The sequence below is a fragment of the Papio anubis genome, chromosome 6 (genome assembly GCF_008728515.1).
Source record: "Papio anubis isolate 15944 chromosome 6, Panubis1.0, whole genome shotgun sequence".
NCBI lineage: Eukaryota > Metazoa > Chordata > Mammalia > Primates > Cercopithecidae > Papio > Papio anubis.
Genome location: NC_044981.1, coordinates 65,218,333 through 65,240,436, shown reverse-complemented (window position 1 = coordinate 65,240,436; position 22,104 = coordinate 65,218,333). Strand labels below are relative to the sequence as shown.

General features: G+C 34.6%; 1 protein-coding gene across 4 annotated transcripts in view; it reads right to left on the bottom strand.

The window, feature by feature from the left end:
- COL19A1 (collagen type XIX alpha 1 chain) overlaps positions 1 to 22,104 on the bottom strand; it is a 333,080-nt gene that overhangs the window by 260,511 nt on the left and 50,465 nt on the right. For all 4 annotated transcript variants that reach the window (XM_003897789.5, XM_009205449.4, XM_009205448.4 and 1 more), the window contains 5 exons: positions 14,607 to 14,730; positions 12,953 to 13,228; positions 9,776 to 9,856; positions 5,707 to 5,832; positions 4,541 to 4,603 (listed from right to left, as the gene is read on the bottom strand). In XM_003897789.5, coding sequence (XP_003897838.2) covers positions 4,541 to 4,603; positions 5,707 to 5,832; positions 9,776 to 9,856; positions 12,953 to 13,228; positions 14,607 to 14,730 — 670 coding nt within the window. The remainder of the gene's footprint in view (positions 1 to 4,540; positions 4,604 to 5,706; positions 5,833 to 9,775; positions 9,857 to 12,952; positions 13,229 to 14,606; positions 14,731 to 22,104) is intronic.

Sequence of the window (22,104 nt, the reverse complement as noted above, 5' to 3'; positions counted from 1 at the left end):
CGAGTCAGAATGACATTGTGGTAAGTGAAACAAGCCAGGCACAGAAGGATAAATACTGCATGTTCTCCTTTATATGCAGAAGTTTAAAAAGTTAACCTCATAGAAGTAGAGAGTAGAATAATGGTTACTGGGGCTGGGAAGGGTGGGGAGTGGGGATAGGGAGAAGTTGGTTAATCGATAGAAAATTACAGCTATACAGAATAAATAAACTCTGCTGGGTGACTATGGTTAACAATAATTTATTGTATATTTTCAAATAACTAAAAGAGAAAATTATGAATGTTCCCAATACAAAGAAATAATTAACACTTGAGGTGATGGACATGTTAATTATCCTGATTTGATTACTACAGATTGTATAAATGAATTAAAATATCACACTGTACTCCATAAATATGTATAATTGTTATGTGTCAATTAAAATATTAATAAAAATCTTAACACCTTTAGAAATACTGTAATGTAGTGATATATAATTTGAAAGAGATGTGGAAGTTGTATTCTCAAATCTTTTCTCACTTTATTACATTGGGCCAAAAGTAAAATGCACCAAAAGACTAATATTATATAGTTAATGAAAAAAAGTAAATTATAATTGTGTCTGGATGGCTTCTAATCGACGTTATCTAAATAAAACAATGCAAAGAATATATTTTAAAAAGTAGCACATTGGGTTGGGAGCAATGGCTCACACCTGTAATCCCACACTTTGGGAGGCTGAAGTGGGTGGATCACCTAGGGCCAGGAGTTCAAGACCAGCCTGATCAACATGGTAAAACCCCATCTCTTTTAAAAAATACAAAAATTAGCCAGGCATTGTGGCGGGTGCCTGTAATCTCAACTACTCAGGAGGCTGAGGCAGGAGAATCGCTTGAACCCGGGAGGCGGATGTTGCAGGGAACAGAGATTGCGCCATTGCACTCCAGCCTGCGAGACAGAGCAAGACTCTGTCTCAAAAAACAAAACAAAACAAAACAAAGCAAAACAAAAACTAGCACATTGTATCCAGAAAATGTCAGATAATATTGCAAATAAAAGATACAGAGTTGAATAAAATATTCAAGTAATTGAATAATCTTTTGAAGCACGTGATAACTCAACATTTTTACATCTAATACATTGAAAATTCTAAGAGATTATCTCACAAATGAAGATTTATTTATTCCTCATTGAGCCACAAATGAAATTAAACTCAACCTAAAATAGTTATCTCCACCTCTCCTTCAATATGTGGACAATTATATGGTGGATAAGAAAGCAGGGGAAACATATATTTGTTGAGTATCTATCATATGCCAGTTTCTAAGTGCTGTATATACATTGTATTGTATGCCTTCTTCACAATCAACCACTGCCTAGGTATTATTAAGGATAATTTTCAAAGCAAGTAAGAGGTGGAGAGGATTCAATCCTAAGTGGTTCAGGCTCCAGAGTGGTACTCTTTCCAACGTACTGTTCTACCTCCTCTAAATATTCTTTCTTGGGCTTACAGATCAAAAAGAAAACCTTTAGAACAACATCTGATTCCCTTAGTAACATTGCACTTCTGATCATTTCACAAAATTTACTCCTAAATATGCCTTAGAGCAAAATGACTTTCGATCTTCAAGTTATGTAGGCATTATTTTGTGCACCTGCTCTAATAATGACAATGACATGCCAGAATCAAAAATGAAAGAAAGCCTTCTTTATTTATTGCACATTGAAGTTGCAGGATCACGTAGTGTAGTAGGAGCAGAAATAAACTCATTCTCCACTCCTTAAACTGAAGCAATGCATCCATGTTTATTTGAAGTGCCAGGAAGGTAGAATGCATTCATGGTCATGGTCATCTAATGTCATTTTTACAAGGCAGAGTATATGTTGGTCTAATCAAATGTGAGTGCATGTATCAAAAAGATACAGATTAATTATTTGTTGTGTAGATTATAAACTTCTTTTATTCCAGCTGTTTTTATGTTGCCACTAAAATCTCTTGCCATTAGGAATTATCATGGAATTTAAAACAAATGTTAATATTCTTAAAACATACCACAGATGAGAAGTCATATAATGCATTGTAACTCTAAGGTGCGTTTTTGTATATTTTATAGATTTGACATACAATAAATTGGCTAATATTTATCCATCATTTTTATTAATTTTTCCTAGTTCTTTTCTACTGGTTTTAGCTTCTATAGAAGGAGAGAATGTTCTGTGAACAAACTGTCACAAGATTGTAAACTCGGTGAGAGCAGGCCCTATATTTTATTATTACTGCTAAGGCTCCAACGTCTGGCACATTTTTTATTATAATAGCAGGAACTCAATAAATAGGTGTTGATGGATAAATGAATGAAGAAAAATATTTAAATGTTAAAGTGAGAGATGTCTATTGATGATTAAAGGGAATGGAGGGGGAAAATGCATCCTTAAAGGGTATAGGCTCTAACAAGAGTGACTAAGCACTTAATCTTCAAAAAAGAATTTAAAGTCGATTTAATGATTTTTAAAATAATTATTCAAATAGGACTGTACTTCTGACATCGATTTTTTGTTTGTTTGTTTATTTTAGTGGGCAGGGTATTTTTCCTAAAAGCAACACAGGAAATTTCTTGCTGTGCCAGCAATCTTAAATATGACAGAATTGATTAAATCAAAGAAGTGAAAAGACAAGTTAAGAAATGTGTATGTGAATGTGTATAAATCACAGCCACCAACAATTAAGCCGCATGCATTTTTTTTCAAGGCATTTTTGTGTCACTTTATAGTATAGGCAGAACAGATAAATGAGAACACCTTCCATTGCAGATAAGAAAACTTAAGTATGGAGAGTCTGAGTGGCTTGGCCAAATTCACCCTCTAACCATAGAAAAGTTGGGATTAACTCAGAGATCTTTCCACTTTCTGAGTCCTTTTAATTGTGTTACCTTGGGCACATCATTTTACCTATGTGTGGCTTTCAGTTGTAAAATGAGGATAGAGATATTAGGCTGGCATTTTTAAATGATGTTTTAAGAGTAAAATATTGCAAGTGGAAGTACCTGATCAAAGAACACAGATACATAATACTGAATTGCTTTTAGAATATAGTGGCAGCCTTAAAAATGGATACTGGTTATGAGTATTCAACAGACCTACTGGGTTCAGATCCCAGTTTGGCCACAAGCTATGTGGCATTTGGCAATAATTTAACCTCCCTAAGCTTCAGTTTTTCTATCTGTAAAATGCTAATACTAATCCCTAACATGAAGAGTGATTGTAAGGATCAAGTATGATATCATATCTAAAACACTCTTCTTAGTGTCTGGTACGTGTAACCATGAAACAAATATTTGCTATTGGTATAATGATTTGTATGTTTAGTTTGATTGAAGTGGTCTTTAGAATCAGATATTATTTAATTATTTTGAATTTTCATAAAATGATATTGAAAGTAAAGGTACCCCAAGCAATGAGTTTTAAAGAGCATTAATAAATGGCCTGTCCCTTCTCAAAAATCTTTTTCAAACACCTGCTGAATTGTCAGAAGTTCCCATGCAAGGTACAATGTGAATACATTCCTTCAGGAACAAATGACTTTAGCTTTGTTGAAGCTTTGGGGGATCAGTCATTTCTCAGACTTCTGTCTCCTGTCTTTTTGAAGTGAGGGGGCAGGCGACTAGATTATACAAATAATTTAGAATCATGGACTTCCCAAGTTAAGGCATGAAAGGAATTAAAATCTATTTTACCTTGGAGAGATAACAAAAACAGAATGAACTTCTAACAGTGCACATTCATTTACCTGATTAGCTGACAAAAGATGTACTCAAAAGAGTGGGAAACATTACAGTTAAGTTTTGAGTGGTGGGAGAAGGAAAAGACAAATCTCTAAGCATGGGATATTGCCTAGAAATATACACTTAGAGGTCCAGTCCACTGGTCATTCCTCCATTAAATCCTCCCCAGCTCCCCAGATCGTTTCTCTAGGACACTTGCAACTCTCCTACAGCACCTAACACATATGGCCTTGTAATTTTCCACGATCTCTTTCTAGATGTGAAATCACTGAGAACATGGAATATTTCCTATTCTTCTTTATGTGCTCTACAACACTAAGCAACATACTGCACACGCAGAAAGTATTCAACAAAAGTTGGCTGTTTAAAAAAAGGTAGGGAGCTACAGAAAAATCTCTGGTGGGGATGTATCAGAAGACAAGAGAAGCAAGAGTTCAACAGGGATTTGAGGAAGGAAATGCTAAAGAAGGCTAGGGCACAGCTAGAAAATAGACTTTCCTGCTTCACAGTTTTGCTAGAGCTTATAGGTACAAAGACTTGCAGTTCCAGATCTTTCCAAAGTTCACACCAGCCTACCAATATGAATTCAAAAGCAGACTAGAATGCTGATAGTCTTTCTTATTTCAGTAATCAGCATTTTAATATGGTATTTGATATATTTGATAGCCTTTTATAAAACATATATTGGTACGGAATATAGAAAAATGAGATGAACACATTTTTAAGTCATTTTTTAACAAAACCCCCATTTTTCCCATCAGTATTTGTCTTTTTCTTACCGGCTCTCCTTTATCCCCTTTCTGTCCAGGTGAACCCGGAGCTCCTGGAAATCCTGCTTCTCCCTGAGCAAAAATGCATATCTGTGTTAGCAACCATTCTGTCACATTGATCTAAAGCCAAATGGTTTATAAATATGAAGCTGGCAATAGCAAGATAACGCTTTGTTCTCCTCTGAGCTGATGCTTAGAGTGAGGAATAGTGAGCTGTGTGAACAAGGGAAAAAGGGCATGCCAATGGAATTCCATTCACTATTCCTCACTCTTCCAAACACCATTTAGCATCATCTCCTCTAGACCTTCCATGAGCTGGAACACAAGCTGTTTCTCTATGGTCCCCCGAACCTTGCCTTTTTTGTGGAGCTTACTATGCAATATAGACCACTAGAAAAAATGAAAGTTTCCCTTAAGCTTTCACCCCATCCCCATCCTGGCTCAGCCAGAGCTAGGGCACACTCTGCTCTAGAAGAGCTAGGGCACACTCCGCTCTAGAAACTGGGGCAAGTTCTCCTTTCCTCAGGTATGGGCACTGGAAAAAGCCACCAAGACACCACTCAGCCTTTTAGCACGGGCTTTATGACTGCCATTAACATCCATAGAGGAAGTTCATAAACGTTCATGGTCCAGCCTTCTTGACCAGGGGATCATATTGGTGCAGATGAAACAAATTATTCGAATAATAACAGAGCCCCTCTGTATATTCCCCTAATAACTTATGGTGGATGGAGACAGCCGGTTGAAAATTTAGGGATGCTGGAAAAATACAGTCTACACAGAAGAAGAAATACAATGTGGAGTATTTTTGTGTATGTTTTTGAAGAGCAGGCACTGTATTTTCTTCAACTGTGAATTCCCAGAACTTCAGCCTATTCCTGGCACATGCTAAGCACTCAGTACTTGCCTGTTGTACAGGTAGTTCCTCCCTTCACCTTTCTATTCATTCTAGTTCACGCCCTGGAAGGAAGTTCAGATGGGCTCGAAACTATCCAGGTAACAATCCAGGAAATCCTATCTTCAATGCCTTTTTCTTAACCCACCCCAGCGACTGAGGTATTTACTTCAACAAACACTGAAGGGCAAGACACATTCTGTGAAGAGAGGCCACATTCAAGGAGCTGGGCTCATAGTCTGGAGTGGCTTTCAGTGTGCACAGATTAAAACTAGCATACCTTGTTTGGAATGCACTGGCACTGGTCTTTCAGTTCCTGCTTTGCTGGCAGATATGAAGACATTTTACTGGCATGAGCAGTTACCGATGATGATGCAATATTTCCGAAGCCATCCTGCTCTGGGCACTAAAATCCAAAAAGAGGCCTTAGGAAATGGGGCCAATTCCAAACATTCTGATGTTCCAAACACTGGCTACCACTAAACTAGGGGTTGCTGAGGTTGCCTGCAAGAACCGCTTTCTTACTAACCAAAAGTTGACACCAGTGTGAGAATGTTTATGACACTTTTGCACTTTCTGCCTGAGCCCATGTGTTTTCTTATATTGACAACACACAAGAAAATTATTTAAAATAATGGTCTTGGTAAGGAATTACAAAGTTACATTAGGTAACTTTTTGATAAGTATAGAAATTTCATACATTTATAATAATTATATTGTAGGAATAAAATAATTTGTACAAACAATATGAATTGAATTTCATGAAACAATATGAAATGTTTAATGTGAATACATCTTTTGGGAACAAAAATTAAAGTTGAAGCATGTAATTTGAACTTACAAAATACGGTTTCCTTCAACAAGATGATTTTTAAAACATATAGAGTAGAAAATAAATTCTTTTTACACTCTTAGACAATATTTATTAAATCAAAGTATACTTTAGTCTACTGTTCTTTAAAGATATTAAAAAGGTCTCCACTGCAACAGACAAGTAGTGCATTTTATACTTATGCAGTGGGTTCAGAGCATGCTGGACAACATGAAGTGCAATTTGGTTACAAAGCAATGAACTTTTTTTTTTTTTTTCCAAAAAACTAATCCAAATGGAGAATCTGAAGAGGATAAACATATTGTTTTTTCTCAGCATCATGTACCAGACTCCTCACCATAGTTTTCCACTCTGAATTTGCAATTTCACAAAGAGAAAGCACTAGGAGAGAGTTAATACATTACTTTGTATACCACAAATTGTAAATGCATGGTAAAGTATTTTCAGGATACAAAACTAAAATATTGTCTGTGGTTATCTACTGTGGTTGAAATCATGATTGATATCTATTTTCTTTTATGGATTTGGCTATATTTTCCAGTAAACATAGATAACTTTTGTAACAAAAATTCATTTTGATGATCTGTGCAGCAAACCATCATGGCACATGTTTAACTAACAAAACTGCACATCCTGCAAATGTATCCCTGAATTTAAAATAAAAAATTGGAAATAAGAAATTAAAAAAAACTTGGTAGTAGTTGAATTCTTTGATAATTACAATAAAAACTGTAACAAAACCAGCACCCAGGAATACTGCAACTATTTACTGTATCCACCACTAGTTCTTTCAAATCTACTCTCTCCAGATTTAACGATTGTTATTTATCAAAACAAGTTTCCAAATTTGAAAGTCTAAAAACTATTTTATATTTGAGTGGAACAAGGTTATTACCAAAACAGTTCATTCATCTCATTTGATTTGATATGATTTTTCAGCCAGTTCTTACTTCATGGCTTCCCAGTCAGATAACCAAGACCCACTTATGAATTCACAATTTTGCTCTGGATAACCGAGTCACTATATTAAACTGAGGATTTAAATAACTTTAAAAGTATGTCTCAGGCTTCACCATAAACCTGTCCACACTCCACAAAAAGTGCCCAGAGGCAACATCAAACATACAAGTAAGGACTCTTCTCCTCGTAAAACCTCTGGTTTTGATTTGACACATATTCAGTTTTAGCCCTTAAAACTTTAACCACATTTCTCATTTATTTTCAACAAATGTTACTGATTTCATCCTTCTCTTAATAATTGTTCTTCGTTCTTTTTACATCTAGAGTCATGAAACTTAACTGCTTTAGAAACTGAAAATCTAATAGATATGAAGAAGCATGTTTATAGGTGATCTTTTAAAAATGTTGCCTTTGAAATGTTTTATAAAATACTGACAACCAGAAAACATGTGTGAGTTGAAATTTTAGGACAAAATTAGATATTTAAGCAACTACATTAAAAATTTCTGAGTTCAAAACATTTGGCAACAGAAAGAAAATAAATACAGTTGGTATCAGAAGTAGAGCACATGCATTTAAATGGCTTTTACATAATTATTTATCTTTCCAACTGTACATTCATAGTCATAAAAGGTAGTATGTTTCTATTTTTTGTTAGTCATTAAATGAATGGTGATATCCCCTCCAAATAATTGTCAGCAAAAAATACAGTCTTTTCTTATTTTTTCCATAGTTAGAGATAAATTCCTACCTTATTTTCTATTCTTTAAAACTAACTCCCAAATAATCTTTTCAAAATATGATTTAAAAATCTTTTGTTCATAATGTGTGAGATCATGTCACTGCTTTGAATTACCAACCATTCCACCCAATTCATCACCTATACTTCTTAAACAATTTCCTCATAAATCAGGTGGAAAGTTTCTATTATATTAATACAATGATAAAGGGCAGTGATTACTGGTCAATTATGCAATATTTAGATATATCAAAATATCATTATATCACTTTTCAATCAGAGAAAGTAATTATTTTAAAAACTCTTACATCAAAAAAGCATAATTAAAAACAAAATTTTTGGAGAATTAACATCTTTAAGATTTAAACGTGTACCTCCAGGAAGTCTAGGTATTTCAAGTCTGTAGATTGGCATTCTAAATTATCTTTTCAGATATTTATAGAAAGATATTTGGCTGGCTTGCATTTTACTTGGAATGAGATACATGAACTGGATTGGAGATATGCTTTATAAAGCCAAGTTACAAAAGCAAAACATATAATATTTGAAAGACTTAGCTATGCTTTAAGTCACTTGGCTACATTCTTATTTCACTCACCAAAGTGAGCTACAAAAGTTAAAAATATTTTTGAATCATAAATTATTGAAAAAATTTTCATATAATTTTCTATGGCAAGTATAGAACTTTTACGAAATCTAAGATCCAAACAAAAGGCATTTTTACCTTTTATTTTCACTTTTCATATGTTCTTTCTATACTTTTTTTTAGAACTAGCCCTCTTTGAATATCTTTCTGTCCCATTTATCTCTTTTAGTAGTTGATAAGACAATAAATCAAACAATGATTGTCTACTTTCTCCAAATGAAGCATTAGGAATAAAAAAGTGTATCAAGGTAAAACTTCCCTTACTGAGTCTGAATTGTACTTAAATCAATTTAAAAACAAACATAATTATACCTAGTAATATAAGATAGCACACATGGCTATCTTATACTGAGAGATATAGAAAGTATTGAATTTAGTGTTTTTCTTGTAATGAAAGATTGGTATAAGAAAGTAACAGTTGTACGGTTAGGTTAGGAATATTTAGAATGAGAGGCTGAGGAACTGCATTTATATTTTGTTTCCAACAGGAGTCACTTAAGAGAAAGACACAAAGAGAGGGCAGGGAATGTGCCTTAATCATGTTTGTTAACCCTGTTCCTTAGCACCGTGTTTAGAAGATCAGCATTTCTGAATCAAGTGTTTGCTGGAAGAGAGTGAATGAATATACAAAGCAGTGACTCAGACTTTTCTGATTTTGCTGCAAGGTAAAGGGGAAGGACATGGGGAAGGCAATTGATCCAACAATGATTGATGTCCCAGACATGAGGTAAAGGTGCACTTTGGCAGGAACAGGAAAATGGAAGATGAGGATGAAAAGTCTATGTCAAAAGAAAACTAGCCAGGATGGGTGACAGGATAGAAAAGGAAAATAAGTGAGAACCAAGTATGATCACAGATTTAAAACTTCCGTAACTGGAAATGGTGCAGATGTCAGAACGTAGTTTAGGAAGAAAGGCATAAATTCTTTTTAAGTTATAATGAGTTCAAAGTGAGGATATATTATCCTCAAAATTAAGGGTGAAGTGCTGGGATTAAAACTGTTGAAAGTAACCATGAGAAAGCACCATGAAGGCTTTCTTTCTTGGAATAAATTACTCACCTGGTTTCAGCAGAATACACTCAGTGCTACCCTACATTTGGACTCTACAAACTATGCCACTAAAAGATAATCAGCGTTCTTCATTCTTCATATGCAAAGAAAATTAACTTACCTTAGTATCTGATATTTCACAACATGTTTCTTGAGCTATGAGGTTTGCACTGCAGTAGATTTTAAGTTGGTGAAGTTCAATCTATTAAAAAATTAATAATAAGAAACATCTTTAGTTTTTTGAGAATCACATTCAGGCAGTTAAGAACTACAGTAATTTAATCGGAAATAAAAAGGAAGCTAATATAAATAAATTACTGGTAGATATTTTAATGTTTTTATTAAATGTAGGATTCACTGTTTAATGGACTACTTGAGAGACATAGAGTTCGATATAGAGATGGATCTATAGATAAAGGAAATCAGGTAATGAAAGCAATTGCAAACCTTGGCTAGCTGTTTCAAACAATAACATAGAAGAACTTATTTTTAAAAAGCTATTGTTTTACACTACAATAAAGAATGCCCACAAAATGAGGCCATTTCAAAATAAAAAAATTGGAGAAAAGGTAAAATCAAAGATACGAACACATGATGAGAAGGGCTTTATTTGTACTTCCAGACTCCTATTTGAGGCACTGAAATAGGTGTTCACTTACCAACAAGGAAAAAAAATTTATCTATATTTCATGAATTCTGCCTGAAACCTATTGATTTTTATATTATATTGGTATAATCTGAGCAAGGCTAACAACCTTTTTACAAAAATAATTGATTCCATCTATTTGCTTAGCAGATTTCTCTTTTTTTGGCATTTGGACATGAAATTAAATGTAGTTCAAGGAAAGTATAATCATGCCTTTAAATGCAAGATCAAATCACCACCTTAGAAAAAGTAAATAGTACTGATTATTGATAAAATATCAATATAATAAATTCTTAAATAGGTTGTTTGAATTCTTTAAGCACTGAAATGTTGTATCAAATAATGCATTACTTTGAGGTCCATAGGTACTTTATATAGAAAGACTCAACTCTAATCTTATAATAATTAACCTATAATAATAGAAAGCAGGCATTTGTGATTGTGATGAATCTCTACTCCAACTTTAAAAGCAAAAAGGGGGTGGGAAAGCTACAACTTTTACTTTACACCTCAGATGAACAAAATCAATTCAGTTCATAGAATGCATTAAGAACTCCAGACATCTTATAGATTCATGAGCAGTCTAAGATTTGCAGACAATGCAAAATCATGAGACTAAATGAAATGTAGTGATTTATGTTCTATAACTTTTTGAAAGGTTATTAAGGTTAACTTTTATTTATAAAATTTAAATACACTATCTTACATAGTATAATGAAATACCGGCAGTAACATATGAATTATGTAGAATGAAGAATGAGAACTCCAATTAATTAGTACTGTTCTTAACTAAAACTTATTTATTACCATTGTTATCAAAATAGTCAATAAATGTTGAAATTCTATTATGTACCATCCATTGTACCAGGTCCTGCATACGAATTGTTTTACTTAACTAAAGATAGATGATCAATTTTCAAAGGATTACAACCTAATTGAGTTCCATGACATTGAAATCACAGTCAGAATAGTTTATGCTTTGTTTATTCATTCATTACTTCAGAATGCTTCACTGATATAGTGCTGTAGAAGGAGAATGCATAAGGTTAAATCTGTACTGATGCTTGTCAAAATGCTGAGTTGATTTGAAAAAAAAAAATCTTCATATCAGTTTTGTCACTTTCTCACAAAAACACACAGGTGGGATATGTGAAATAAAACTCAATCATGAGAATTTTTTTTCAATAACACACAGCCCAAATAAACACATTTTCACACCATAACAGATCTTATGAATCACAGAGCTTGTACAGAGATGATGAAAAATTAATCCACTCAAAGTTTCAGTAGAACCAGGAATCTTTTATAAAACTATGTATTTTGTTTGTTTAACTCAAACAGTAACTGTCTCCAAAAATAACTGCATCATTGTGACATGCCTTCAGGTTTATCCTCAAATGAACCAAGAATCCACATTAAATTATGAAACCACTGTAATACCATGGTTTTCACCTATATCCTTTTTATAAGGATTCACCTGATATTCTTTAGCCTCAAATTGTGGGATCAATTCCTTTTTTTTTTTTTTTTTTTTGAGATGGAGTCTTTCTCTGTCGCTCAGGCTGGAGTGCAGTGGTGCCATCTCCGCTCACTGCAAGTTCAGCCTCCTGAATTCAGGCCATTCTCCTGCCTCAGCCTCTCGAGTAGCTGGACTACAGGCTCCCGCCACCACACTCTGCTAATTTTTTGTATTTTTAGTAGAGACAGGGTTTCACCATGTTAGCCAGGTTGGTCTCAATCTCCTGACCTCGTCATCCACCCACCACAGCCTCCCAAAGTGCTGGGATTACTGGCTTGAGCCACCGTGCCCAGCCCAGGATCAATTCTATCCTTGGGTGAGAAGTTAATGAGACACAGGACATAGAACACTCCATCTTCTTAGGCTGAGGTCCAAGATTGGATTCCATTCTTGCAAAACCTCTAAGAAATAAACTATAAACTGTTTATACATAATAAACTAAGAAAACGTGCAGCCATCAAATTTAAATATATCTAACTTTTTAAGATTATAGACCTTGTTCTCTACGGAAATCAATAATAAATCTATATCATGTTAGCTTCAAATGTAATATTTAAAGGAACTTTCTATCCAAAAGGGTTTTACTAGGCAATTTTTCTCTTTCAAATGACCTACTAATACATTTAGTGAGTTTTTCCATACAATAGAACCCTGAAAAACCATTATAAGCTTATAAAAAATAGTCTGCAATACAAAGTAATTGCTATTTTAAGGATGAATGGTCTATTGTTCTTGAATGAAAGTAGCAGGTAATCTGGAACCATTTAATTTAAACTTCGGCTTTTTCCAGTCCTTTCTATTTCAAACATATGAGCTAAGACCAATATTACATTTTGTATCATATTTTCAATTTTTACTTTTAATAATCTAATTTTTTAAGGCATGACCTAATTATTTTAAATTACCAGGCTGGAGAAAATGGGTATAAAATGGAGTGAAAATAATATATGTGAAAATATAGTTGGAAATAACATAGCTGTTCTTCACACATCTGATGGCAAATTAATTAAATTAATAAAATTGATGAGAAGGGTATCTATTACACAGTAATAAAAGGAGGATGTTTTTAATAAGTTTTTTTTTTTTTTACTTAGAAATGTTAGTTCTCTTTCACAACCGACATCACAACTTACATCCACAGGCTTGCCATCTGCAACTCGCGTAGCAATAACTGTCCGTCCATGGAAATCCACAGTGTCCTTTTCATCAGTCTGTCTCCTTGCAATTAAATTACAATCCATATAGAGTGAAAGGACCCGGGATTGTATACTGATGCCAAGTTTGTGCCACTGACGATCAAACAAAGCACGGAGTTCTCGATTTCTAAAAATGTAGTTCAACACATCTCCCTCTGTGGCTTGAAACATAAATTCCACCACCTTCTTTCCACCATCAACTACTATAGAAATCTGCAAAAATGTAAAGTATCTTTAAATGTTTTAAAAATCAATGTTCAAAATTTTTAAAGCACACAAAGAAAAGCTCAAGATGCATATTAGTATAACTGAGGCACTTAGTAAAATATTTTAGATGACACTTGTGTCCACCTGGTTTGTTAAAATAAAAGAACAGCAAATACCACTACAAAATGGTTTACAAATGGGGCATTCTGGTGAATGTAATATGCCCCTTCCTAAGAGAACATCTAAGAGTGTGTGTGTGTGTGTGTGTGTGTTTATATAAACCATTTATAAGTTTATATATACATAATTTATGTATATTATAGATAAAATTTTATAAGTATATATAAATTATTGCTCTGTATTAGTAACACAGGAATTTAAGGTTACCAATTTAAGAAGACTAAGAATATGATCATTTCCCTAAGTAGGGAAACTAAGATCAATTCTTTCACTATTGACACTTTGCAAGGTACAGAGAAAACACATTTTATAGAGGACATACTCTTGGTTGATCTACTCATCATAAAATTGTAGCTGTATTAACAGATTAAAAGATCAGTGAAGATTTAAAACATTTCAATGGACATGTATAGAAGTAAAAACTAATGTATGGTGCCAGTAAGTAATTTTGAGGTTCCTCTCCCACCCCTGGAGTGCCAGCATTCCCGCTTTTCAGCCCAAATGCCATCTCTTCTACATGCTCTCCTAGATTCCTGCTCTCTCCATTCCCCAATTCTGGTGAACTGTCCTTTCTGTGCTCCCATTGACCACACCCAACACCAAGCTTAACTCTACCACTGCACTTGTTCCACTGTATTATAATTATGCTGTATTATGTTGTTTTCCTAGATGTCATCTCCTTACTCCTTATGCTCCCTGATAATACAAATTCTGTTTTTCAGATCTCTTTTCTTGTCACTACCTAGCATATAGCATGTGTTCCATAAAATTTTTATTGATGGGATAAATATTTAAGTCTCAACTCTTTATTCACCAAGAATTGTCCAATGAAACAATGAACTGCTTTAAAAATAATATATAACATTAGAGATGACAGAAGGTGAAGAATGTGTTAGTTAGAAGGAATTAGTTAATGAAGCAGTTGTGAAGAGAAGGCAGTTTTGCATCTTTAAACAAAATATGGACCTAGAAGTAAAATAAAAACAAAAACTAACACTCTGTTATCCACTATACTCTCATATTATGGATCTCAGCAAGACCATCCTAACTACGAGAATACTTGCATTTTCTTGTTGATGATCCCTCTAAAGGGAGAACATTTGGACACTAGATCTACTCGCAAATTTGTGCACACAGTTCAATGAATTCACCTGGCTTAATCACACAAGGAAAACTAATAAGCACAACTCTAATGGTACTTTACCTGTGGAATATTCTGCTGGTTTAAAACCTGCCACAGAAACCACCGTTCCTTTTTGGCGTTTCTTCTTACTCGAAACATGGCAGTTACTGAGTACTCCTCAGGAAGGCCTTTGGGAAATACCTTACTGTGGGAGGAAAACAAAGAACTTTTGTGAGGACACTAAGGATTGCAAGAAAAGAAAATCTAGGTATAAAGTTCTATGTAACACAATATCTCAGTCATATTTTTCTCAGTAAATGTGTAACTTAAGCACTTTTCTCTTTCCTTTTAAAAAAATCTTCTGGTACAGTGTTGTTAAAGCTTGGAGTATATAAAAATGAGTGAAGAGATTACAGTATTAAGTTGTGACATTTCCTTATTCAACAAGATATTCAACAGAAGAAAATCTCAGAATTCACTGCAGTCTGACAAACAGTAGAGATTTATCAAGGAAATAAAATGGTATGACTTGACTTGGTTAGTAGAGAGAGGTACAGAGAATTTTAAAGAACACTAGTAATAAGTAAATGAATATTTTTCCAAAGAAGTTTTATCATATTAAATTCTTGCAAATTAGTTCCTAATACTGATTTCCTAGTCCCAACTGAAAACCATGCTAAATATAACGTGGATATTTTAGCTTTATTTTTCACTTTGCTTCTATATAGCTGTTAGCTTTTTCTTGCTTTGTACTATTGTCATACAAATAAATCACATCTTTATATTTTATATTCCCATCAATGAAGATTTCTAATATTGTTTTATATATGTATGTATTCATACAACTGTATTTTAAATCTGATAAGAAAATAAAAGAGACACAAACAAAGCACATTTATTCTGGCTTTTATATTTAATCTATGTAATTATTTCCAGTGCTTTTTATTTCATTGTTTGAATTTGAGTTACTGTCTAGTTTCCTTTCATTCAGCTTAAAGGAATTTCCTTCCTATTTCTTGTAGGGCAGATGTGCTAGTCTCAAATTCTGGGGTTTTTTAATCCTTAATTTCACTTTCACTTTTGAAGGATAGTTTTGCTGGATATAGAATTCTTGATTTACAGTCTTTTTCCTTCAAAACATTGACTATGTCATCCCACTGCCTTCTGGTCTCCATTGTTTCTGATGAGAAGTCAGCTTACTCATATTGAGAACTTCTTGTACATGGTCAACTACTTCTCTCTTGCTGCTGTAAAAATTCTCTCTTTGACTTTTGGCAGTTTGGTTATCATGTGACTTAAGTGTGGATCTCTTTGAGTTTGTCCTTCTTAGAGTCTGTTGAGCTTCCTGAATATATAAATTAATAATTTTTACCAAATTTGAGTAATTTGCATTTCTTATTTCTTCAAATAGTCTTTTTTTACTCTCAACTCCTAGAATTCCTATTATGCATGCTTGCTGGTATCACACAGTCTTGAGACTCTGTTCATTTTTCTTCATTCTTTTTCCCCCTGTTCTGAAGACTAATTGAACTATATTCAAGTTCCTGGATTCTTCTCCCACCTGAGATCAGTTCTTGAGCCACTCCTATAAATTTTTCATTTCTGTTTTATACTTTTCTACTCAAAAATTTGATTTGCTGCTTCTTAATAATTTCTATTTATTGATATTCTCTATTTGGTGAGACATCATTCTCATACTTTAGTTCATTACAGTTTCCTTTAGTTATTTAAATATATTTAAAATAGCAGACAAAGTTATTGTTAAGTAAGTTCAATGTCTAGGTTTCCTCAGAAACAGTTTCTATTGGCCACTCTTTTATCTGTGTATGGTTTTACATACATTGTTTTTTGCATATCTTATAATTGTTAATTGAAAAGTAGACATTTAAAATAATATAATATGGCAACATTGGAAATGAGACTCTACCTATCAATGGTTTGCTGTTGGTGCTATTTGTTGTCATTATGGTAGATGCTTTTTATTTGCTTAGTCACTTTCCTGGAAAAATTCTGTAAAGTGTGTCTTCTTCGTCATGTGTGAATCCTGCAGTCTCTGCTCATTTAGTTTAGTAGTCAACTAATGATTGAATAGTTAAACACCTTTGACCTAAAAGCATCCCAGCCTTTGCCAAAGGCCTGTGTGTGTGTGTGATGGAAAATACCTTAAATGTTCAGGCTGGCAGTTTATAAATCACCTTAGCCTTCGTGTTCTGCTTGTTCAAAGCTTTGAGTTTGGCCAGAGATAAGAGTTTAAGGCCTTTTCAGGCCTTTCCTGAGTTTTCACACAGCCCTGTAACATAGAAACATGTGTCTGGAGTCCTACAAATCTGTTGGAGCTTCCTAGGGCCCTCTATGGATGTCTTCTTCCCCCATTTTTTCTTTAAAAATTGTTTTGATCAGATTCTTGTTTATTCCAATTATAACTGCTGCCTCAGGCAGTTGCAATATTAAACAATTGCCACTGATTATTTTCAATTAATGTCCAGAGGAAAAGGCGATTCTTACAAGCTCTGATCAGGTTAAATAAAGACCAACCAAGAATTGGGGTTTTTAGGGAACTACCAGGCAGGAAAAATAATGGCAATTCCCTGAAAATGGAGCTTTTAATGAACTTCACACTCTTTCTTCCCTTTCCAGCAGCTGCTAGGCAGCTAGTTTTCACTGTGATTCTGAAGCTACTGGTTTTCAAGCCTACCCTGTGTTGGGGAGACAGGGATATGAATAGGACAAATGAATAGGACAAATTAAAATGCCATAAAGCCTGCTAGTCTTACTGAGATTCAATGTTTTTTTTTTTTTTTAAATAATCACTCATTAGATTGTGAAAGCCCCTTAAAAAGTTCAGAATATATTGATTTTGACAAATTTTGCCTATGTTCTTATTGCTTTTTTTGAGGAGTAGATTTTCTGAAATCCTTCAGAAATAACAAATTGTTATTTTTAGCCACTAAGTTTTGTAGTGGTTTCTTACAAAGCAAAAGATAATAAAAACATTTTTTCTCTTCATTTTCTACTTAGGATGATAGTAATGCAGTCACCAGTCCATCTGTTATTAAGACTGAAAGCTCTTTGAAAGCAAGGACAGCATTTAACATATCTTTGTATCACTCACAAAACCTAAATCCAGTCTCAGCAGGGCACTCTATTTGTTGAATGAGTGAGTGATCCAGCAAATGAGAGACAGAGACATACTTAATTTTGATATGACACTTTGATGTTTAATAAACAAATACTAAACAGAGGTCGGGTGTGGTGGCTCACACCAGTAATCCCAGCACTTTGGGAGGCTGAGGCGGGCAGATTACTTGAGGTCGGGAGTTACAGACCTGCCTGGCAAACATAGTGAAACCCCGTTTCTACTAAAAATACAAAAATTAGTCAGGCAGAGTGGCACGTGCCTGTAATCCCAGTTACTCAGTTGGCTGAGGCAGGAGAATTGCTTGAACCCAGGAGGTGAAGGTTGCAGTGAGCCGAGATTGCACCACTGCGCTCCAGCCTAGGTGACAGAGTAAGACTCCATCTCAAAAAAAAAAAAAAAAAAAAAAAAACCTAAACTAAATAGAATTATTGTTTAATAATTTATAATCTAGTTCAAAAACTGAAAATATTTTTGCATCTCATGAGTAGTTTCTGCTGTGACAAAAAATAAGAGTATTATCAGTATTAATACATAACAATTTTATTTTAAATTATATATTGAAATAAATTTAGTTATATTTAAGGAATAATTGATTTTTTAATCTAAGTTTATAATGAATGAAAATCCTTATAATTACTATATTTCCCTTTCAGAAATTGATATTGTGCTTTTAAGACCAAATATGATTTTGCTTGCCAAGATTATGCTATTTGAAGAAAAACTTCTGCATTTTAAAAATAAAATGTTAAAAAAAAAAATCTACTCTTACAAACCATGTTTGTTGTTTATACCACACAAGCACAAACACTTAACATGACACAGAATAGTTTCTCTGGGTCTTGCCAAAATTTCTGTTATAAAAGAGGCCATATTGGGTTACCAGAGAGATATAATGACAGCTTGCTATGTCTAAGATATCCATGCTTGAATATTTCGAATTGAGTGTAATTTCCTATAAGAAATTCTATCCATTGCTTATTCAGTGATACTCCCATTAAGAAAAATATCGTTGATCCTTACTTGCTAAGTTCATTCATACATATATATATTGGACTAGAAATTCTCAATGGGATATTTCCTGCCTTCCCTCCATTTTATACATATTGTATGTAGTTCAGTGTCATAAATGAAAATTTTATCCACATAAATTAATACTGACCTACATTTGAAGAGCCCAGACTCAGTGAAAGTTAAGTGTAATTTATACTTTATTTTAAATTGCCTTCTTTCTACACATTAATTAAGGTCATCTAAATATTCATGGGCCAATGAGGGCACAAGTACATCAGATTAACAAAATGTTCACTATAAAATCAATATTTTAAAAATATGACTAACTAAACATCACACAGTCAAACTAAAGTTGGTCGAAGTGCTCCAAGCATGTCAAGGGAAAATTGCTGCTTGGGAGTCCACTTCACACTGGCCTCTGAGGGTGGGAGCCAGCTCTAGATGTAATCTGGAGTATCTCTGAAGCCTTATAATTCATATATCTTGGATTCCTTTGAACTTATAATTCACTTCAATGTTGTAGAAATCTAAAATGTAGCTTGCATCTGCTCTCTGATATTCTCTACGTACAGCAGCTCTCTGTTTAAACATAAAATGGAAGAAAACCATACGAAACGTTGGGGAAGTAACCAGGGGATCAGAAATAGGGCTCCTTAAAAATGACTAATTATAGTACAAGCAGTGTCCAGGTCTCAGAACCACTGCCAGTGAGGCTTTGACCCCAAAAGACATTTATTTCATAAAAATCTTAACATTAAAATGTTTCTTTCTTGGTGTTAAGATTAAGGAAGTGTTTTTTTGTTGTTGGTTTTTTTGTTTGTTTGTTTGTTTGTTTTACATTTTCTCTACTTTCTCAGTTTTTGCAAGGAGCATGAATTGTGCTGATGATCAGGTTTTTAAAAATTGGAACTATTCCCATCTTGGGAAAAATAACCCTAACCTCTAATGTGACCAATAAATTATTCCTATATTCTTCAAGGACAGAGATGAGGGAGAATTGACACCTACTGCACCCCCTCACACACCTAAAAAGGCCATATGCCTCAATATGCTGGTGGTGAGGCAAATTCTTTAAAAACTGGTAATGGCACTAACAAATATTATTTTTTCTATTTTGGTAGGTAAAAATTAAGTTGCAAAAGTCTAGAACTCCCAACCTATAGCTTTTATAATAAGTAAATCACTGAAGCCTTAAGAGAAAAAGCAAAACAAAAAACAAAAAACCTTCAAATAAAAACATACCTATGACAATATTTCGTCCACTTACTTAAAACAGAATAGCTAATTACAAAGTTACTAGTAGTAATATACATGGAGTTGGATAAAAAATCACATTTTATTAACCCTGAAGCAATTCCAATGTATAGGACTTTAAGAATGAATTATATTTGTCCACATTCCATATTAACTTCATTCTCTAGATTTTCTTTCCTACTTGATTAATGAAAAATTTTTTCTGGTCAAAATTCACTTAAAACCATTAGGAAATACAGATAGAATAAAATCTAAAAGATTTCTGTATTACAGAAAAGATCTTGGCATGAGATAGAGGAAGCATTTGATCACTCTATATTTGTATAATTGTTATTAAATAGACTGTACATTCAACATTCCTCCTAACTATGAAGTGCTTTCACTAACAAGCCAAAACACCTAATTGTCTACTTTTAGAGCTTTCTTCCTGTCTGGAAAATCCTTGTGTTTATAAAACACAAGCTCTGTTAATATTGAGATAGTCCCAAAAAGTCAGTCACACGTTACTAACAAACTGTCTAATAATTAATTCTCACCTTGGACAGCACAGAGCAGAGATCTGTGGGGACTGCTATGAAGCAAAGAAGTTTTAAGAGGGAAGACACAGAGAGAGAAGAACAAATCCAGGGCAGGAAGCTCTCCTGAGTTACACAGACAAAGATGAGATGCTGAGTCTTGGGCAGCAAATGTGTCACTTTAAGGCAGTGGGAGTTTGGGAGGAAAGTTCCAAAAACGAGGGGATGTGAGATGCAACCAAGATAAACCTTGTCTATTTCTCTCTCCTGTGCTCTGGACTCACATACTTAAGTCCCTAGTGGGCACTCCACCTGGAGGGGAAAGGCATGTAATTAAATAACTGAAATTGAACGTTTTGTATTGCTGCCTCAGCACATCCCTCCACAGGGATTCCACATCTCAATAAAAGACATGGCTATTCACTCAGGTGCTCCACCCAAATCCCTGCAAGTCATTCTTTATTCATGCCTTTCCTTTATTATCCCCCATCCTGTCTAACCCATCAGCAAGTCTTACTGGTTTTTGTGTTTTGTTTTATGGGTTTATTTTTTTGAGGCAGGGTCTCACTCTGTCACCCAGGCAGGAGAACAGAGGCATGGTCATGGTTCATTGCAGCCTCAACCTCCCAGGCTCAAGTGATCCTCCCACCTCAGCCTCCTGAGTAGCTGGGACTACAGGCACGTGCAGTCATGCCCGGTTAATTTTTTGTATTTTTTTGTAGAGATGGAATTTCGCCATGCTTCCTAGGCTGGTCTCAAACTCCTGGCCTCAAGTGATACATCTGCGTTGGCATCCCCAAGTTCTGGGATTACAGGCATGAGCCACCGCCCCAAGCCCTTACTGTTTTTATCATCAAAACAGATCTTGACTCTGGCTACTTCTCTCCATCTCCACTATCACCACACTAGTCCAAGTGGCCACCATCTCTCCCCAGGACTCCTGTTAGAGTGTCCTGATTGTCCTCCTTCTTTCCCTTTCCTTACAGTCTGGCCCGCACATAGCAGCTAGAATGAGCTTTTAAAATCGGACCAGGTCCTTCCCTTACTTATAACCTTCTGAAAGTGTTGCATGGTTCCTAGAATAAGATTCATTTCTCTGACCATGACTCATAAGGTATGATGTGATCTGACTCCTGCCTTCCTCTGACACATCATCTCCTATTCCAGTCTCTGTGCGGCACCCAGGTTCCAGGCACAATGACTTGAGTTTTGTTCCTTGAACACACTGGGCTCATTGAGACCTTGGGCCTTTGTACTTCCTGTTTCCTCTCCTGGGACAGTCTTTCCCAGAGGTCTTCATTTACATCAAGATTACTCAACCCGCCACCCACTGGCCACATGCAGCTCAGGATGGCTTTGAATGCAGCCCAAACACAAATTTGTAAACTTTCTTAAAACATTATGAGATTTTTTGTGTGTGATTTGTTTTAAGCTCATCAGCTATCATTACTGTTAGTATATTTTATGTGTGGTCCAAGACAATTCTTCTTCGTGCAATGTGGCTCAGGGAAGCCAAAAAATTAGACACCCTTGATTTAGATGACTTTTCCTTATTGTTTAGGTCTCAGCTCAAATATCACTTCCCTTGAACGGGCTAAGGTTGTCCTCGCCCTAGTCACTATCTAACACATTACTTTGTTCTATTTTCTTCATAGGCTTG